Source organism: Gossypium raimondii, unplaced genomic scaffold (assembly GCF_025698545.1).
Source record: "Gossypium raimondii isolate GPD5lz unplaced genomic scaffold, ASM2569854v1 Contig00085, whole genome shotgun sequence".
NCBI classification, from domain to species: Eukaryota; Viridiplantae; Streptophyta; class Magnoliopsida; order Malvales; family Malvaceae; genus Gossypium; species Gossypium raimondii.
In genome coordinates this window covers 23072-41924 of record NW_026291244.1, presented here as the reverse complement: position 1 = coordinate 41924, position 18853 = coordinate 23072, and the positions used below count along the sequence as shown (strand labels likewise).

Genomic DNA, 18853 nt, shown 5'->3' with positions numbered 1-18853 from the left:
TCCTTCAATGGGAACGTTTTGTTGCGGCCATAATTCATTGTCGGTGGTAGAGGTGTTGATGGTGGAGTGGTCATTCGAAACCATTGCCTAATTGTGACTAATTAGGTAAGGAATTCACTCAAAGTAATTATTCTAGGGTCCATTTTATCAACACCCACCTTCTTGGATTCACATGCATCACTCATTTATGACCCCCCAATTACCACAACTACTCGCGTTCATTTGGAAAATGAAAAGGTTATAGAAAAATTGCTTAGAAACCACCTTCATTCTTCCTGGAAATTTGATCTGTTTCTACTTTCTTTCAGCCGTATTGAGCGATCAGTTTTCTGATTTTCAACACTACATCCACATATATATTTTTTCTCGCACATTGTCATGTCGTCATTACCTTCAACTTCTTCGTCCAATTCAAGAAAGAAATATGATGTTTTCTTGAGTTTTAGAGGTGAAGATACCCGCAACAACTTTACCGATCATCTCTATGATGCTTTAAGTAGGAGTGGGATCGTCACTTTCAGGATGATCCAAAGCTGGAGGCCGGCGAAGAGATCTCGCCAGAACTCTTTACAGCAATTCAGCAGTCATGGTGTTCGGTAATCGTTTTTCACAAACTTATGCCTTTTCAAGTTGGTGCTTGGAGGAGCTTGCTGAGATTGTTAAACAACATAACAACGACGGCCATAAAGTGTTTCCAATTTTTTACGATGTTGATCCATCTGATTTAAGAAGACAAAAAGAGAAAGTGGAAGAAGCCTTCGCTAAACATGAAAAGAGATACAGAGAAGATAGTGAGAAGATCCAAAGGTGGCGAAATGCTTTAATTCAAGTGGCTGGAATCAAGGGATGGCATTTAAATAACAGGTAACTCTTTCTTTTCTTCTCTATTTTCTATTTTGGGATATATATGTATAACTTTGTTTTTCTTTCTAATCCTATGTGTTTAATTGAAAAGTGTCTTGGTTGTTGTTTGCTTCGAAACTATAGTATGTTTCACGATTCATTGAAAAAGAAAGTGCATTTGATAATATGAAACAAAAATTATTCAAAAAATTAAAATTTCATTTCTTGTAGGCATGAATCAGAATTTATTAGAGAGATTATTAAGAAGATATCAGCAAAACTATGTCACCCAGTTACTCATAGTGACTTGGTTGGAATGACTGAACGCTTGGAGGATTTATATTTGAAAATAAACATTGGGAAAATGATGTCCGCATTATAGGGATTTGCGGAATGGGTGGTATCGGTAAAACAACACTCGCAAGACTTGCTTATAATCAAATGTCACATCATTTTGAAAGTAAAAGCTTTATTGCTGATATTCGAGAAGTTTCAGACAAATGTGGATTAGTTTCTTTACAGAAACAGCTTCTTTCGGAGATTTTCATGATGAATGCTTCGAATTTTCAATGTTCATGAAGGAATGATATAATTAGTCATATGTTGTCTCGCAAAAGGTTCTTGTTGTTCTTGATGATGTTGATAACATTCAACACTTAAAATGCTTGGTTGGAGGGCATGATTGGTTCGGATTAGGGAGTAGAATCATTGTAACAACAAGAGACGAACATTTGCTTCAATCTTGCCAAGTTGACGATGTGTATATACCCACAACATTGAATACCACAGATGCGATTCAACTTTTCAATTTGAAAACTTTCCGTAGTGATACAGTGCCGAAAGATGATTTTATTGAGCTTTCTTACCATGTTGTAAGTTATGCTGGTGGGCTCCCGTTAGCTCTTGAAGTTTTAGGTTCCTTTTGTGCGGTAGAGATGCTGCTCAATGGAGAAGTGCGATTGAAAGACTTAAAGAGATTCTAATAAAGAAATTCTTAATAAACTTCGGATCAGTTTTGATGGATTGGAAGAAAGAGAGAAAAATATATTTCTAGATATAGCATGCTTCTTCAACGGGGAGAAGAAAGATTTTGTAATGAAAGTATTGGATGGTTGTGAGTTTTTCCCCGATATTGGAATTGATGTTCTCATTAAGAAATCTTTAATAAAAGTCGATGATGGCAACCAATATTTGTGGATGCATGACTTGTTGCAAGAAATGGGAAGAAAAATTGTTAGAGAAAAATCTATTGATGAACCTGGAAAATGTTGCAGATTGTGGGAGGAAACAGATGTCCATCATATCCTAACAAAAAACACGGTAAGTTACTCAACAAAAGTTACATACTATTTTTTTTTATAGAATATCTAATAATATATGATATAAATTCAAAGCTTAGTATAATTGGTTGATACAACATCCATAAAAAGTGTTATTTGGTACTTTTGAGATAAATTATGTTTGATGTTTACAAATGTTAACAAAAATTTATAGAAAAAAAATTTAATTTCATTGCATTACCCTCATTAGAAACTGTTTTACTTTGTTTAAAATGCTTTATTTATTATATTTCGAGCATAATAATGCTAGAAGTTTAATTTTACATTATACACCATTTATTTTATTTTCTTATTTTCAATTCTAAATTTTTTAGGCCACGAAATGATTGAAGGCATATTCATCAATAATAAAAGGTAAGAAAGTGCATATAAGTTTATATCTTTGTGTATTATAAATGATGATTTTATTTATTTTAAATGTGATAAGAAACTATAGCAAAACCTTTGACATTCAATATTTTCAATGTTTAATTATGAAATTTATCTAGCACATATTACTCTTTTAAAAGAATCAATATTGAAATGTGTATATCTTTGTGAAATATTATGGTATATATTTAATGCACTAATAGTGTATACACCAATGAATTAGATTGTAACATGTCATCCAAATTTTTTAAAATGAATATGGTTTTATTTTTAATTATGTATCATTGAACCATATAGAATTATGCATTGTTGGTGACCAAATATAAATCAAAATATTAATTCACATTTTTAGGGTTTGGTAATATAACGTCGATGTGTGGTTGTTAGATATGTGTATATCTTCATATTGGTACATTCAATTTTTAAAGAATTTTTTCATGGATTTAAAGAGTTCTTAAAGGATCTTAATATCGATATTCGGATATGCATTAGATAAAAGTATAGGATACGGGTACATAAAAAAACGACATCGATACAACATAGCTCTTAGATATTGAATGTTTTAATTTCTATACTCTTAAGCTCATTTTTGTTTTCCTCATGGATAAAAGTATTGGATACAGGTACTTAAAAACAATATCAATGCCACATAGCTTTTAGATATTGAATGTTTTTGTATATTCTAAAGCTCGTTTTTATTTTGTTCATGGCTATTAGGGAATCAAGCAAGGTGCTCAGCTTGAGTGTCAATGCCTTCTCAAAGATGAAAAAATTGAGATTGCTCAAAGTGCTTTGCCTCTCAAATTGTGATGATCTCAAATATCTTTCTAATGAACTACGACTTTTAGATTGGAAAGGATGCCCTTTACGATCGTTGCCCTCAAGCTTCCAACCAGACAACCTTGTCGCACTTCTTTTACCATATAGTAACATTAAACAACTATGGAAGGAAAATAGAGTAAGAATTAACTCATTTGGTCATTGTGTTTTAGCTTATTATAATATAAATGATTAAATTTTGATTAAGATAAAAAATAAAAATGAGCATTATTATATTATCTCATTTGTTTCTAATTTATTATGGTCTTCAACAGCCCTTGTATAAGTTGAAAATGATGAACCTTGAAGGGTCCCAAAACCTGATCAAGACACCAGACTTCACAACAGCACCAAAACTTGAAGCTTTGATCATGAAAGGTTGCACCAAATTAGTGGATTTTCATCCATCAATTGGAATGCTTAAGAGCCTTAAACTTTTGAATTTAAGAGATTGCAAAAGTCTTAGGACTCTTCCGACGATAATTGGAATGGAATCTCTTGAAACATTAATTCTTTCGGATTGCTCAAGTCTTGTAAGGTTTCCAGAGATTGATGGGAAAATGGAACGTCTAAAAACTCTAGATCTTTCTGGTTGTTATAGAGTTGAAAATTTATCGGAGAATTTGCTGCAAGCAAAGTTTTTGGAAGAGCTCGACTTGAGTGAAACAGCCATAACAGAACCACCATCCTTCATTTTTCAATTTAAAAATCTTAAAGTTCTGTCTTTCAATGGGTGCAAGGGACCATCATATAAGTTACGACTAAATTTGCCTTCTCTTTTCAAGGTAATCCAAGGCAGAAGGACGAATCCCATGGCTCGGATGTTACCTTCATTGTCAGGTTTGAGTTCATTAAGAGAGTTGAATCTAAGGGACTGCAATCTTTGTGAAGGAGATCTTCCACGTGATATTTCTGGTCTATCTTCTTTGATACATCTTGATCTTAGTGGTAACAATTTCATCAGCATACCTGTATCTTTTACTCGACTCTCAAAGCTTAAATTGCTTGCATTATCAGACTGCTTGAATCTTAAATCGTTGCCTGAACTTCTAAAAAGTATAAAAACGGTGTGGATAGATGGTTGTGCTTCACTTGAAGTAGTTGCAAGTCCATCAAAAGTAAGCAATTTAGTGGATTCGGCTGCCGTTAGCGCCATTAACTGCTTCAAATTGTCTGAGAATATCTATGCATTAACACTGCTGAAAACACATCTTAAGGTCGATTAATCTCCTTATTTTCCTTACAAAATCTCATACCAGAGAATTTATGGTTTTAGTTACCAAACGACTTGTGTTTTATTTTGCAGGCATTTGCAAATTCAAGGAAAAGGTTTGATATTACTATGCCTGGAAGTGAAATCCCAGAATGGTTTGATATTATTATGCCCGGAAGTGGAATCTCAGAATGGTTTAGCCAACAAAAAAGCGACTCTTCAATTGATTCTATTAAGATACTCCTACCTATCAACCTTCGGAAAGATAGTGAATGGATTGGAGTTGCTTGTTGCTGCATTTTTGTTAATAATGATGCTTCAACGGATGACGAGCTTCTCAATTGTAGAGCATCTGTCAATTGTGGAGAGATTAGTCGGAAACGCTGGAATATGGGTAAACGATTTAACGAGCCCATAATGAAAGATCACCTTTTTCTTCGTTATTGGTCGCGTGATAAACTATATCCATTTTCATTTGAGGATGAATATGGTGACTTTGAAACCAATCATTTATGCGATGATGAGCTTGAGGTGTCTTTCAGTGGAAGCAGTGCTAAGGTGAAGAAGTGTGCTTTTAGAATAGTGTATAAGAAAGATTTGGAAGAAATAAATGAGTTGCAGTGCCATAGCACTCAATCTTCTCCAAAATTTGAACACATCCACCAACACTCTGCTCGCAACGATGGATCAATAGGTAGCATTTCCTACACAAAACGAAAACGTAATATCTACGAGGAAGCGGAGGAAGAAAGGCCGCAACCAAAATGGATGCAAAAAATTTTCAATTTTATAATGGGCAATTCGAAGAAGAAGCATCAATTGTTGTAAACTACTTATCTCACCTTGTCCTATTACCTTTTTTTTTACACATTTACGTTTTTCCATCTTTTATTTCATTTAAAATAATCATTCTAGACTTATTTGGATATGAGATATGATTCTTCTATTATATATCTTTTATTCTTACTCATATTTTGTACATATCCCAAATGCTTCGGTGACAAAAAGTAATAATAAGGTGAAAATCCTTTAATGAGGATTGAATTATAATTTGGGCCACCTTAAAAATCATTCCATTTTATTTAAGATCAACTTATGTGTTTAATTTAATTAGTCAATTTATATATATATATTTGAAAGATTAAATATAGTCCTTAATAGTATTTAAATAGGTTTAATTCCTTCTAATAAAAGTACCACTTAAATTTCGTGATTTGATTTACAAATAATATTATTTCAACTCTTCGATATATAATTTTATTAAGTATTTATGATTTTTGGTCGACATGATTGTGTTTCCTATATCAATAAAAATTCCTCAATTTGAGATAATTAAGTTAATATGCTAGTGATATAAATGATCTAAATGCAACCAAAATAATCTTGGTGTTTTATGTTTGTCCCTAGACCAATAGAAGCATGGCAGGCTCAAAGGATCATACAAGTGAGGGGCCAACAGAAGTCAGGTTGAAATGGAAGTGGATACTTTAGCATTTATAGGCTCAATGAATTAATTAGGGAATTAGGATTTCGAGAAATAGATTATGATATTATATAATTAGTTGCTTTTTACATGTAGTGTAATGTAATGCAAGTTATACTATTTTAAACCAACTTTTTGAATTTGTTGTTTGTAAAATGTAATTCAAATAGTAATTTAATTGTAAGGTCAATAATACCTTTTGAATTAAGTGGTGTAGTCGTAAACTAATTAATTGAGAACAAAATTTAAGTATTTATTGCATAAAACAGAAATTAAAAGATAGAATTCATCATAAGGTTCATCTCCCTAGGTATTTAGAAAATTAGTTCATAATTGCAAATAAAAACATTCAAAAGATAGTATAACCACAAGAAACAAAGAAACTCATAATAAACTTCAAAGAAATCAAAAATTTTAATAGTTTATATATTTATAATTTTATCATTTTAATAGTTTATATATTTATAATTTTTAAAAGATTAAATTAAAATTTTATTATTTTTAAGGAGCCAAAGTGTAATTTTATCATTACAAATTTAAAATTTTAAGGGCCCTAAAAGGAAAATTTCCATTTTAAGGGTCGGTGCCATCTAAAAGAAAAGAGAATATAAATAAAAATAAAAACAAAAACCATTCACGGCTTAGTCCTCATCATTCTGTAAGACCTCCAGGTCGAATGATTTATTTAAGCATCAAATTTTATTAAAAATTATTTTAGTCATTTATTTAATTTTTTTATATTTTAGTTTTTAATTTGTATTTTTATCAAATCACCCAAAATTTGATGAAAAGTTAATTTTTAATTTACTGATATAACATACATGTATATTACCATATGAATGACATATCTTCATTTAATTAATTTTTAAAATTTAAAAAATTAATTAAATACTAACAATGTCATCCGCATTAGTAATTCACGAGTATACCATATCAATAAAGAGAATAAATATTAATTTTTATTTATTTTAAAGTAATTTCACAAAAATTCAAATTCCAGAGTTATAGAGAAAGCAAGTAAAGCACACACTTAAGAACAGTTGCAATTATTGTAGGCTCCATTTTATCAACACCCACCTTGTTGGATTCATATGCATCACTCATTTATGGCCCCCCACTTTCCACAACTACGCGCATTCATTTGGAAAGTGAAAAGGTTATAGAGAAATTGCTTAGAAACCACCTTTATTCTTCCCTGGAAATTTGATCTGATTCTAGTTTCTTTCAGACGTATTGAGCTATCAGTTTTCTGATTTTCAACACTACATCCACATTTTTTTCTCTCACATCGTCATGTCGTCATTACCTTCAACTTCTTCGTCCAATTCTAGAAAGAAATATGATGTTTTCTTGAGTTTTAGAGGTGAAGATACCCGCACCAACTTTACCGATCATCTCTATGATGCTTTAAGTAGGAGTGGATCGTCACTTTCAGGGATGATCCAAAGCTGGAGGCCGGTGAAGAGATCGCGCCAGAACTCTTTACAGCAATTCAGCAATCATGGTGTTCGGTAATCGTTTTTCACAAACTTATGCCTTTTCAAGTTGGTGCTTGGAGGAGCTTGCTGAGATTGTTAAACAACATAACAACGACGGCCATAAGGTGTTTCCAATTTTTACGATGTTGATCCATCTGATTTAAGAAAACAAAAGAGAAAGTGGAAGAAGCCTTTGCTAGACATGAAGAGAGATACAAAGAAGATAGGAGAAGATCCAAAGGTGGCGAAATGCTTTAATTCAAGTGGCTGGAATCAAGGGATGGCATTTAAATAACAGGTAACTCTTTCTTTTCTTCTCTATTTTCTATTTTTTGGGATATATATGTATAAACTTTTTTCTTTCTTTCTAATCCTATGTGTTTAATTGAAAAGTGTCTTGGTTCTTGTTTGCTTCCAAACTATATAATGTTTCATGATTCATTGAAAAAGAAAGTGCATTTGATAATATGAAACAAAAATTATTCAAAAAATTAAAATTTCTTTTCTTGTAGGCATGAATCGGAATTTATTAGAGAGATTATTAAGAATATATCAGCAAAACTATGTCACCCAGTGACTCATAGTGACTTGGTTGGAATGACTGAACGCTTGGAGGATTTATATTTGAAAATAAACATTGGGGAAAATGATGTCCGCATTATAGGGATTTGCGGAATGGGTGGTATCGGTAAAACCACACTCGCAAGACTTGCTTATAATCAAATGTCACATCATTTTGAAAGTAAAAGCTTTATTGCTGATGTTCGAGAAGTTTCAGACAAATGTGGATTAGTTTCTTTACAGAAACAACTTCTTTCGGAGATTTTTCATGATGAATGCTTCAAATTTTTCAATGTTCATGAAGGGAACGATATAATTAGTCATATGTTGTCTCGCAAAAAGGTTCTTGTTGTTCTTGATGATGTTGATAACATTCAACACTTAAAATGCTTGGTTGGAAGGCATGATTGGTTCGGATTAGGGAGTAGAATCATTGTAACAACAAGAGAAGAACATTTGCTTCGATCTTGGCCAGTTGATGATATGTATGAGCCCACAACATTGAATCCCAAAGATGCTCTTCAACTTTTCAGTCTGAAAGCTTTTCATGGTGATACAGTGCCGAGAGATGATTTCATTGAGCTTTCTTACCATGTTGTAAAATATGCTGGTGGGCTCCCGTTAGCTCTTGAAGTTTTGGGTTCTTTTTTGTGCGGTAGAGATGCTGCTCAATGGAGAAGTGCAATTGAAAGACTTAAAAGAGATTCTAATAAAGAAATTCTCGATAGACTTCGAATCAGCTTTGATGGATTGGAAGAAAGGGAGAAGAATATATTTCTAGACATAGCATGCTTCTTCAACGGGGAGGAGAAAGACTTTGTATCGAAAGTATTGGATGGTTGTGAGTTTTTCTCAGATATTGGAATAGATATTCTCATTAAGAAATCTCTCATAAAGGTTCATGAAGACAAGTATTTGTGGATGCATAACTTGATACAAGAAATGGGAAAAAGAATTGTTAGGGAAAAATCTATTGATGAACCTGGAAAACGTTGCAGATTGTGGGAGGAAAGAGATGTTTATCATGTGCTAACAAGAAACAGTGTAAGTCATTTAACAAAAGTTACATACTATTTCTATTTTGTTATATAATATCAAATCAATATATGATATAAACCCAAAGCTTAGTCTAATTGGTTGATACAACTATTCTTAAAAAGTGATCTTTAGTAATTTTGAGATTACAAATATTAAAAAGGATTTGTAGAAATAAATATTTAATTTCATTGCATTGCCCTCTTTAGAGGATATATAATATTTGTAGAAATTGTTTTACTTCGTTTAAAATGCTTTATTTATTATATTTAGAATATAATAATGCTAAATAAAATGTAAGTTTTTAAAAGTTTTATCCTACATTATACACCATTTATTTTGTTTTCTTATTTTCTATTCTTGATTTTCTTAGGGTACAAAAATGATTGAAGGTATAATCATCAATAATAAAGGTAAGAAGACACATAAAACTTATATTTATGTGTAATTGTAAATAATTATTTTGTTTTCTTAAATATGATAAGAAATTATAGCAAAATCTTTGATACTCAATATTTCAATGTTTAATTATGAAATTTATTTAGTAGCGTATTACTCTTTCAAAAGAATCAATAGAGAAATGTATGTCTTTTTGAAATATTAATAGTATATCAATGAATTAGATTATAACATAACTTTTAGATATTGAATGTTTTTGTATATTGTGAAGCTCATTTTCATTTTGTTTTATTCATGATTATTAGGGAATCGAGCAAGATGCTCAACTTGAGTGTCGATGCCTTCTCAAAAATGAAAAAGTTGAGATTGCTCAAAGTGCTTTGCCTATCAAATTGTGATGATCTCAAATTTCTTTCTAATGAGCTACGGCTTTTAGATTGGAAAGGATACCCTTTAAGATCGTTGCCTTCAAGCTTCCAACCGGACAACCTTGTTGCACTTCTGTTACCATATAGTCGCATTCAACAACTATGGAAGGGAAATAGAGTAAGAATTAACTCATCTCATCCTTGTATTTTAGCTTATTTTAATATAAATGATTAAACTTTGATTAAGGTAAAAAGACAAAAATAAGCATTATTATGTTTTCTCATTTGTTTCTAATTTATTGTGATCTTCAACAGCCCTTGTGTAAGTTGAAAATCATGAACCTGGAAGGGTCCCAAAACCTGATCAAGACACCAGACTTCACAACGGCATCAAATCTTGAAGTTCTAATATTGAAAGGTTGTACCAAATTAGTGGATGTTCATCCATCAATCGCAGTACTTAAGAGCCTTAAAGTTTTGAATTTAAGAGATTGCAAAAGTCTTAGGAGTCTTCCGACCATAATTGGAATGGAATCTCTTGAAACATTAATTCTTTCCGGTTGCTCAAGTCTTGTAAGGTTTCCGGAGATTGATGGGAAAATGGAACGTCTAAAAACTCTAGATCTTTCCGGTTGTTTTAGAGTTGAAAATCTATCGGAGAATTTGCAGCATGCAGAGTTTTTGGAAGAGCTCGACTTGAGTGAAACAACTATAACAAAACTACCATCCTTCATTTTTTAATTGAAAAATCTTGAAGTTTTTTCTTTCAATGGATTCGAAAGAGGAAGGACAAATTCCATCGCTCCGATGTTGCCTTTGTTGTCAGGTTTGAGTTCATTAAGAGAGCTAAAACTAAGGGACTGCAATCTTTGTGAAGGAGATATTCCAAGTGATATTTCTGGTCTATCCTCTTTGAAATAACTTGATCTTAGTGGTAACAATTTCATCAGCATACCTGCGTCTCTTACTCGACTCTCCAAGCTTGAAGAGCTTATATTGTCAAATTGTAACATCTGCACTCTTGGTGAAGCAGATATTCATGGTCTATCCTCTTTGAAATGGCTTTTTCTTAACGGTAACAATTTCATCACCGTTCCTTTGCCTCTGACTCAACTTTCCAAGCTTAAATTGCTTGCATTATCAAATTGCAAGGAGCTTAAATCGGTGCCTGAGCTTCTAACAAGTATTGAAGATGTGCGGTTAGATGGTTGTTCTTCGCTTGAAGTAGTTGCAAGTCCATCAAAAGTATGCAATTTAGTGGATTCGGCTGCTATTTTACCCTTTAACTGCTTCAAATTGGCTGAGAATAGCAATGCATTAACATTGCTGAAAAAACATCTCAAGGTGAATTGATCTCTCTTATTTTTCGCTTATAGAATCTCATACTTGATAATTTTTGGTTCTAGTTGCCAAACGACTGGTGTTTTATTTTGCAGCCATTTGCGAATTCAAAAAAAATATTTGATGTTATTATGCCTGGAAGTGAAATCCCAGAATGGTTTAGCCAACAAAAAGGTGACTTCTTTATTAAGATTCCCTTACCGATTAACCTTCAAGAGGATAGTGAATGGATTGGAGTTGCTTGTTGCTGCATTTTTGTCAATAATGATGCTTCAAGGGATGTGGCCTTTATCGACTGTGGAGCGTTAATGTATGGTAGAAACCGTCGGCAGATTGAGAGGAGAGGCTATTTGGTGGGTAAACGATACAACAAGCCCATAATGAAAGATCACATTTTTCTTCGTTATTGGTCGCGTGATAAATTATATCCAGTTTCCTTGAAGGATAAATATGGTGGCTGTGAAACCAATAATTTACGGACAACAGATTGCTTAGATCATAAACATGATGGGCTTCATGTGTTTTTCAATGGTCATAGCCTTAAAGTGAAGAAGTGTGGTGTTAGAATAGTGTATGAGAAAGATTTGGAAGAAATGAAAGAGTTGCAGTGCGATACCACTCAATCTTCTCCAAATTTTGAACACATCCACCAACACTCTGCTCACAACCATGGATCAGTAGGTAGCACTTCTCACATAAAACGAAAACCTAATATCTACGAGGAAGCGGAGGAAGAAGGGCCGCAACCAAAACGGATGCAAAATTTTTCAATTTTATAATGGGCCAATCGGGGAAGAAGCATTAACTGTGGTAAACTACTTAACCATCCTTCTTACATACCAAAACTTATAAATCTTTTACTTATATTCAACAGGAGCTCATATTCCGTACATATCACAATTGTTGATAACATAGTTTATATATATCATTTAAAATTTTAGTCGCTTAATTCATTCCTTTTATATAACTGAAATGTGTAAATTTTGATGGTTTCATTTTTATTAAAATTGTATTTTCATTATATATACACTTACATCTATATTTTATTTGTAGGTTGAAATAAATATAATCAACTTGAGATAGAAATGTTGAGAAAATGGATAGTTTCCGTGACAAAACAGGTAACAATAAGGTGAAATCCTTTAATAAAGGCCAGATCATGATTTTCAACTGTTGTGTTTTTTGTGATATTAACAAAATTTTCTTGATTTGAGGTAAGTTAATATACCGGTGATAGAGAAAGGATTATATGAAACTATGGTTCCACGTCATTCCTATACATTTTCAATAGGAGAATGACAACTCAAAATTTTAGTATTTTTAGTTGAATTTGAATTTGTCGGGAGGAAAAAGTTGAAAATCGGGAGGAAAAATCTGTTTTGTTATTCTTCTATTAGAAGGTGATATGAATGATTTAAAATCACAGTTTCATAAAATCCCTTAAAATCCCTTCTCACCAGTGATGTAGATGATCTCAATGCAACAAAAATAACCTTGGTGTTTTATGTTTGTCCCCTAGGCTAATAGAAGTATGAAAGTTTGGTCAAAGGATCATGCAAGTGAGGGACCAACAAAAGTCTTCAAGCTGAAATGAAAGCGGACACTTTAGCAATTATAGGCTGGGATGAATTTAGAGAAATAGATTATGTTATTACATAATTAGTTGTTTTTTTACATGTAATGTAAATTATAGTATTTTAAATCGACCTTTTGAATTTGTAATGTAAATTCAAATAGTAATTTAATTGTAATGTAAATAAAACCTTTTAAATTAGGCATAATGACAAAAAGGTTCTTAGTGTTTATAAAATTTGACAATTTAACCCTTATTTTTTAAGCAATTTAGCTCTTAACATTTTATTTTGAGTCAAATTATGGATTTTTAATGCAAAATGCTTATTGAACTATTAACAGTGTTGACTTGACATGAATAGTGAATTCATTCCTTTTACAAATTTTAGTCACTCAATTCATTCCTTTTACATAAATGAAATGTGTACTTTTTTAATTTTATTATATATATATATATATATATATTAACTTACATGTAGGTTGAAGTTAATCTAATCAACTTAATACTGAAATATTAAAAAATGGATATCTTTTGTGACGAAGCAGGCAAAATAAAATGAATCCTTTAATAAGGATTAATCATTATTTCAGCTGAGTTAAAAATCATTTCATTTTTATTAGAGATTAATTTATGTGTTCAATTTAATCAGTCAAAATTATTTTTATATATTGGGAAGATTAAATATAAGTCCTTAATAGTACTTAAATAGGTTTAATTCCTTCTAATAAAAGTAACATTTAAATTTCATGGCTTGAAGTACAAATAATAGTATTCCAACTCTTTTAGTTTATATTGTTTATACAGTATTTATATTTAAACATTTATTTTTAACACTGATTCAAACATGAAAATAAAGTATGCTCTTTTAATTAATTGGAAAATATTTTTGCGTGTGAGGCTTATTCAACCTTTTTTTTTTTTACTTCAATAGATTTATTTTTTGTTCTTGTCTAATTTCCTTTTCTGTTCTTGACAGTGGTTGTGTTTTCTGTAATATCAACAAAACTTTCTCAATTTGAGGTAAGTTAATATACCAATGATAATGATGATATCAATGCAACAAAAATAATTTTGGTGTTTTATGTTTGTCCCCTAGACCGGTAGAAGCATGGCTCAAAGGATAATGCAAGTAAGGAATCGACAAAAGTCAAGTTGAAATGGAAGTCAACACTTTCGCATTTGGATGAATTTAGAAAATTACGATTTCAAAAAATAGATTATGTTATTATATAATTTGTTATTTTTTACTTGTAATGTAATGTAAACTATACTATTTTAAATGGGGTTTTTGAATTTTTGCTTGTAACATATAAATTTAATTGTAATGTTAATAAAACCTTTTAAATAGGTATAATGACAAAAAAATGTTCTTAGCATTTATAAGATTTTATTTTGAGTTAAACTATAAATTTTTTTATTGCAAAATGCTGATTAAACCGTTGACGTGATATGAATAGTAAACTCTTTTTAAGGTTGGTCTCAATTGGATCATCTTTCACAATAGCCTTATTTATGTTTATTATGTTTTCTCATTTGTTTCTAATTTATGATGGTCTTCAACAGCTCTTGTATAAGTTGAAATGCGGCTGAGATGGGATTGCATGTGGGATTCTCGAGGGTGGAGATCGAAGGAGACTCCTTATCTGTGATTCGGAAGCTGCAAATAAAGGGAGTTGAAAGGTCAGTGATAGGAGCCTATATCTCAAGTAGAGGGATATCAAATCTGTGTCTTTAAACATGTGCCAAAACAAGCAAACGGAGTTGGACATCTATTGGCTATAGAGGGATTAAAGAGAGATGAAGAAACTTATCTTGTTGGTGCGGTTCCTTCATACACGAAAGTGGCAGCGGAAGAGGACCGTCAACAGTTGGGCCCACTATGTCCAGCAGGTCAAAGATCCACTGCTTAGAAAGAAGATAAAATGGGATTTTACTGTGGGCAAACAGATCGGAGAATAGATGGACTACTGGGTTTCTCAGTTTCAACGGAAGATTGGTGTTTTGAAGTGATGAAATGCAGAGTTTAGCCAGACCTGAAGGGTTTCTGTTGAAAAAGACAGCAGCAACTAAGCAAAATTCAAACAGCCAAGACTAAAGCTCATTAACAGCAAAACAAAACAAAAGAACAAACTGAAAATCCAAAGAGAAGCAACAAGTAACCGAATGAGAAAGTCCTAGCTTTCATTTCCATTTCAAAATATAAAGGGTTACAAAATAATAATAATAAGTTAGTTACCTAAACTGTAACTGTTTTAACAAATTTGGCAAGTTGCCAACTAAAATATTACAAAAGAAAAGCTGAAAAATTCAGCTGTTACATCCATCAATTTCAAATCTAAAAATATTAGCTTTAGATATCAAGCAACTTGCCAACTTGTTAATATAAAAAAAATACAAAATTTAAACAAAAGAAAGTTGCTTCTAGTTCAATCTTCAAACAGACATGCTGCTGCTGCTCACGATGCTGGTAGTTTGTTGCATTGCAGACCAATGCTCAACACTCCTCCTTGGACTGTAGGCAACAAACACCAATCGAATCTCGTAAGAATTCAAACCTGATTGTGCCAAGAGGCTTTGTCAAAATGTCAGCCAATTGATCTTGTGAGCTGCAATGTATAAGACACACTTCTTTGGATTGAACAACTTCTCGAACAAAGTAAAACTTGAGCTTAAAATGTTTGGTTTTTCCATGAAAAACAGGATTTTTGGAGATGGCAACTGCTGACTGATTATCCACCATAATTTCAGTAGGCTCAAGCTGTTCTTCATTCAAATCACATAGCAACTTCCTAAGCCAAATGGCTTGATTCATCACTGCAATGCCGCTATGTATTCTGCTTCAGCAGTAGACTAAGCAACAGTTTGTTGCTTCTTTGAACTCCAACCGAAAACTCCCGAACCAAGTGTAAAGAAGTAGCTCAAGTACTTCTCATATCATCAACTCGATCCACCCAGTCACTATCTCGAGTAGCCGTTAATTTCACTCACTTCCTTTCTTGAACATTACACCAAACTTCAAAGTACCTTTGACATACCGAGTATTCTCTTTGTCGCTTTCAAATGAGTTGTATTGCGACTATGCATGAATCTAGACAGAGACTAACTGAATGCATAAGGTCGTCCAGTTCTTGTCAAGTATAGTAAACAACCAATCGTGCTTCTATACTCCTTTTCATCTACCTTTTCTTCATTTCCAAAGCTGCTTAGTTTCGATCCCACATCTAATGGTGTGCTCACTGGTTTGCAGTTTTCCATATGAAACTTAGTGAGAATTTTCAAGGCAAATGCATGCTGGCTAATAAAAATGCCTTGATCAGACTGGTCTACTTCCATACCAAGGAAGTAAGTCATGATTCTCAAGTTTGTCATGTCAAACATGTCTTGCATATTCTTCTTGAACTCCTGAATCAAATTGACCTCGCCCAAATCACAAATAGATCATCCACATATATTGAGACAATCAGCAAAGTCTCATCTTTGGACTTCTTTATAAACAAAGTTGGCTCACTCAAACTTTTCTCGAAATTGAGCCTAGACAGGTAAGCATCTATCTTGTCATACCAGACTCGAGGAGCCTGTTTTAGTCCATAGAGTGCCTTCTTCAGCTTGTAAACCTTGTCCTCCTTTCCTTGGACTTTAAATCCATCAGGCTGTTCAACATAAATTTCTTCTTTAAGAAAACCATTCAGGAAAGCTGACTTGACATCAAGTTGATGGACCCTCCACTGCTTTTGTGCTGCGAAGGCAAACAGAAGCTTTATGGTATCCAGCCTTGCCACTGGAGCAAATGTCTCCTCAAAATCAATGTCAAACTGTTGATTGTACCCTTTCACCACAAGCCTTGCCTTGTGTTTGTTCAAAGAGCCATCAGCATTGAATTTGGCCCTGAAAACCCATTTGACACCTATGACCTTCTTCTGATCAGGTCTGTCTACCAGATCCCAAGTGTCATTTTTGTGGATCATGTCAATTTCAACCTCCATAGCCTTCTTCCAGCTCTTGCTTCTTGCAGCTTCTTCATAGCTTGAAGGCTCAACAATGGCCACATTGCATCTTTGGTAGATATCAGCAATAGACCTGGTCCCCCTCACAGGAGCATCATCTACATTGGCATTACTGACTTCATTTTCTGCCAATTCCAGATTGTCATCAATCGCTCTTCTTCAAACTAACTTGTGTTAGAGCCATCTAGACTCCAAAACCTTCCTTCATCAAATTTGACATCCCTGCTTACCAAAATCTTCTTGGTTGAAGGATCAAATACTCTGTAGCCCTTCTTGCGCCTCATCAGAGCCAACAAATATACCAGAACCCGACCTCTTCTCGAGCTTGGTTCTTCTTTCTCGAGGACAAGTACAAAACACATGCAACCAAACACTTTTAAATGGGAAACAGTTGGTTTGAGATCATACCATGCTTCAAAAGGAGTTTTATCATTCACAAGATGTGTTGGTAGCCTATTGAGCAGTACAATCGAGGTGTTGACACCTTCACCAAAAAATTCTTGGAAGCTTGCTTTGAAACAACAAACACCGGTCATGTTCATCATCGCTCGTTCTTCCTTTCACATACTCCATTTTGTTGAGGAGTATACACGAGGTCAATTGATGATGAATCCCACCGCTCACATAGCTTCCAAATATTTCGCACAAGTATTCGTAACCATTGTCCATCCTCAAGGCCTTAATCCTGCAACTGCTTGATTTTCTCGCCAATGTCTTGAACTTTCCAAAACTTCAAACACTTCGACTTCATTTCATGAAATAAACCCAAAGAAAATCTGTCGATCATCAATAAACAATATAAAATACTTATCGCCATTCGGTGAAGGCGTCTTCATTGGTCCACGACATCCGAGTGCACCAACTCAAGTCTTTCTTGAGCCCTCCATGCTTGGTTTATCGAAAGGCAACCTGCCTCGCTTACCAAGTGGCACACTTCACAAATGACTCATTTGCATCAACCTTAATCATGTCCTCTGTCAAACTTATATTGTGTAGCAAATTGAGTGACCTGAAATTGACATGGCCAAATCTTCTATGCCACATATCAAGATTGTCAACTGAACTTGTATAGGCTCTTCTCTCAAGTTGGCTCACATCCAAAGATGAAACACCTATCCGCCATTGGTGTCAAACAACTTCTACCAAGAACATCATTAATAACACAAGAATCATTCTTGAAAACTAGAGAGTAGCCTTTCTTAACCAAATGACCTACACTAAGTAGATTTTGATCTATTTCGTACATAGAGCACATCTGTAATAACCTTTTACACGAACCGTGTTGATCACAACATCACCTCGCTTTTAGCTTCAATCAGATTCTCATTGCCTATCCTGACCTTTGAAGTAAAACTCCTGTTAAGGTCCTTGAATAGGCTCTCATCTGATGCCATGTGATGTGAGCAGCCACTATCCACAAGCCAACTGCATTTGGATTTGCTTGTGGTTGCAGAACATGAGGCAGTGAAGACATGCTCCTCCTGAGCTTGAAGATCTTCAGCAGTCTTGGCTTGTACTGGCAGAGTTTGTGCCTTTTCTTGATTTCTACAAATCTTTTCATGGTGACCATACTGCTTGCAACTCTTGCATTGGATGTTTGGTCTGTTCCAGCAATACTTCTCTAAATGATTAGTCTTCTTGCAGTGAACACATGGTGGAAACCTCCTTCTACCAGCATCTTTCTTTGATCTTTCCCTCTTTTCAAACCAAGGCTTCTTAGCTTTCTGACTTGAGCTGGAGCCTTCTCTGACCTTTGCTTGAAAAACACCTTCAGGACTCTCCTCCTGCCTACTTGCTCTTCTCTGCTCAAGTGCATAGAGTGAGTTAGCCAACTCAGACAAAGAAATGATTGTGAGATCTCTCGAGTCCTCTAATGAGCAGATTTTTGACTCAAACCTTTCAGGTAAGGTGGTAATAACCTTCTCAACAACCCTGCTGTCACTGAAATCTTCTCCAAGGAGTCTGATATTATTGACAGTAGCCATAATTCTATCAGAATATTGCTTGATAGTTTCTGACTCCTTCAT

General features: G+C 33.5%; 4 protein-coding genes and 1 pseudogene across 4 annotated transcripts; 4 read left to right on the top strand and 1 right to left on the bottom strand.

Annotated features, from left to right (window-relative positions):
- The first annotated feature begins 521 nt into the window (after nt 1-521).
- On the top strand, nt 522-5554 carry LOC128036925 (disease resistance protein RPV1-like; annotated as a pseudogene).
- Nucleotides 5555-7715: 2161 nt separating this feature from the next.
- LOC128036926 (disease resistance protein RUN1-like) lies at nt 7716-9213 on the top strand. The gene is made up of 2 exons (XM_052627290.1): nt 7716-7843; nt 8058-9213. Exon 2 carries the CDS (start codon nt 8143-8145, stop codon nt 9196-9198), a length of 1056 nt encoding a protein of 351 aa, XP_052483250.1. The 5' UTR covers nt 7716-7843; nt 8058-8142; the 3' UTR covers nt 9199-9213.
- Nucleotides 9214-9500: 287 nt separating this feature from the next.
- On the top strand, nt 9501-10649 carry LOC128036924 (disease resistance-like protein DSC1). The gene is made up of 3 exons (XM_052627289.1): nt 9501-9553; nt 9844-10086; nt 10224-10649. Exons 1-3 carry the CDS (start codon nt 9524-9526, stop codon nt 10647-10649), a joined length of 699 nt encoding a protein of 232 aa, XP_052483249.1. The 5' UTR covers nt 9501-9523.
- A 184-nt stretch (nt 10650-10833) lies between these two features.
- Nucleotides 10834-13059, top strand: LOC105801376 (uncharacterized). The gene is made up of 4 exons (XM_052627286.1): nt 10834-11252; nt 11345-12059; nt 12303-12370; nt 12769-13059. The coding sequence occupies exon 2, from the start codon at nt 11381-11383 to the stop codon at nt 12026-12028; it is 648 nt and encodes a 215-aa protein (XP_052483246.1). The 5' UTR covers nt 10834-11252; nt 11345-11380; the 3' UTR covers nt 12029-12059; nt 12303-12370; nt 12769-13059.
- A 5053-nt stretch (nt 13060-18112) lies between these two features.
- LOC128036923 (uncharacterized) lies at nt 18113-18853 on the bottom strand. Its single transcript, XM_052627288.1, has one exon. The coding sequence runs from the start codon at nt 18851-18853 to the stop codon at nt 18113-18115; it is 741 nt and encodes a 246-aa protein (XP_052483248.1).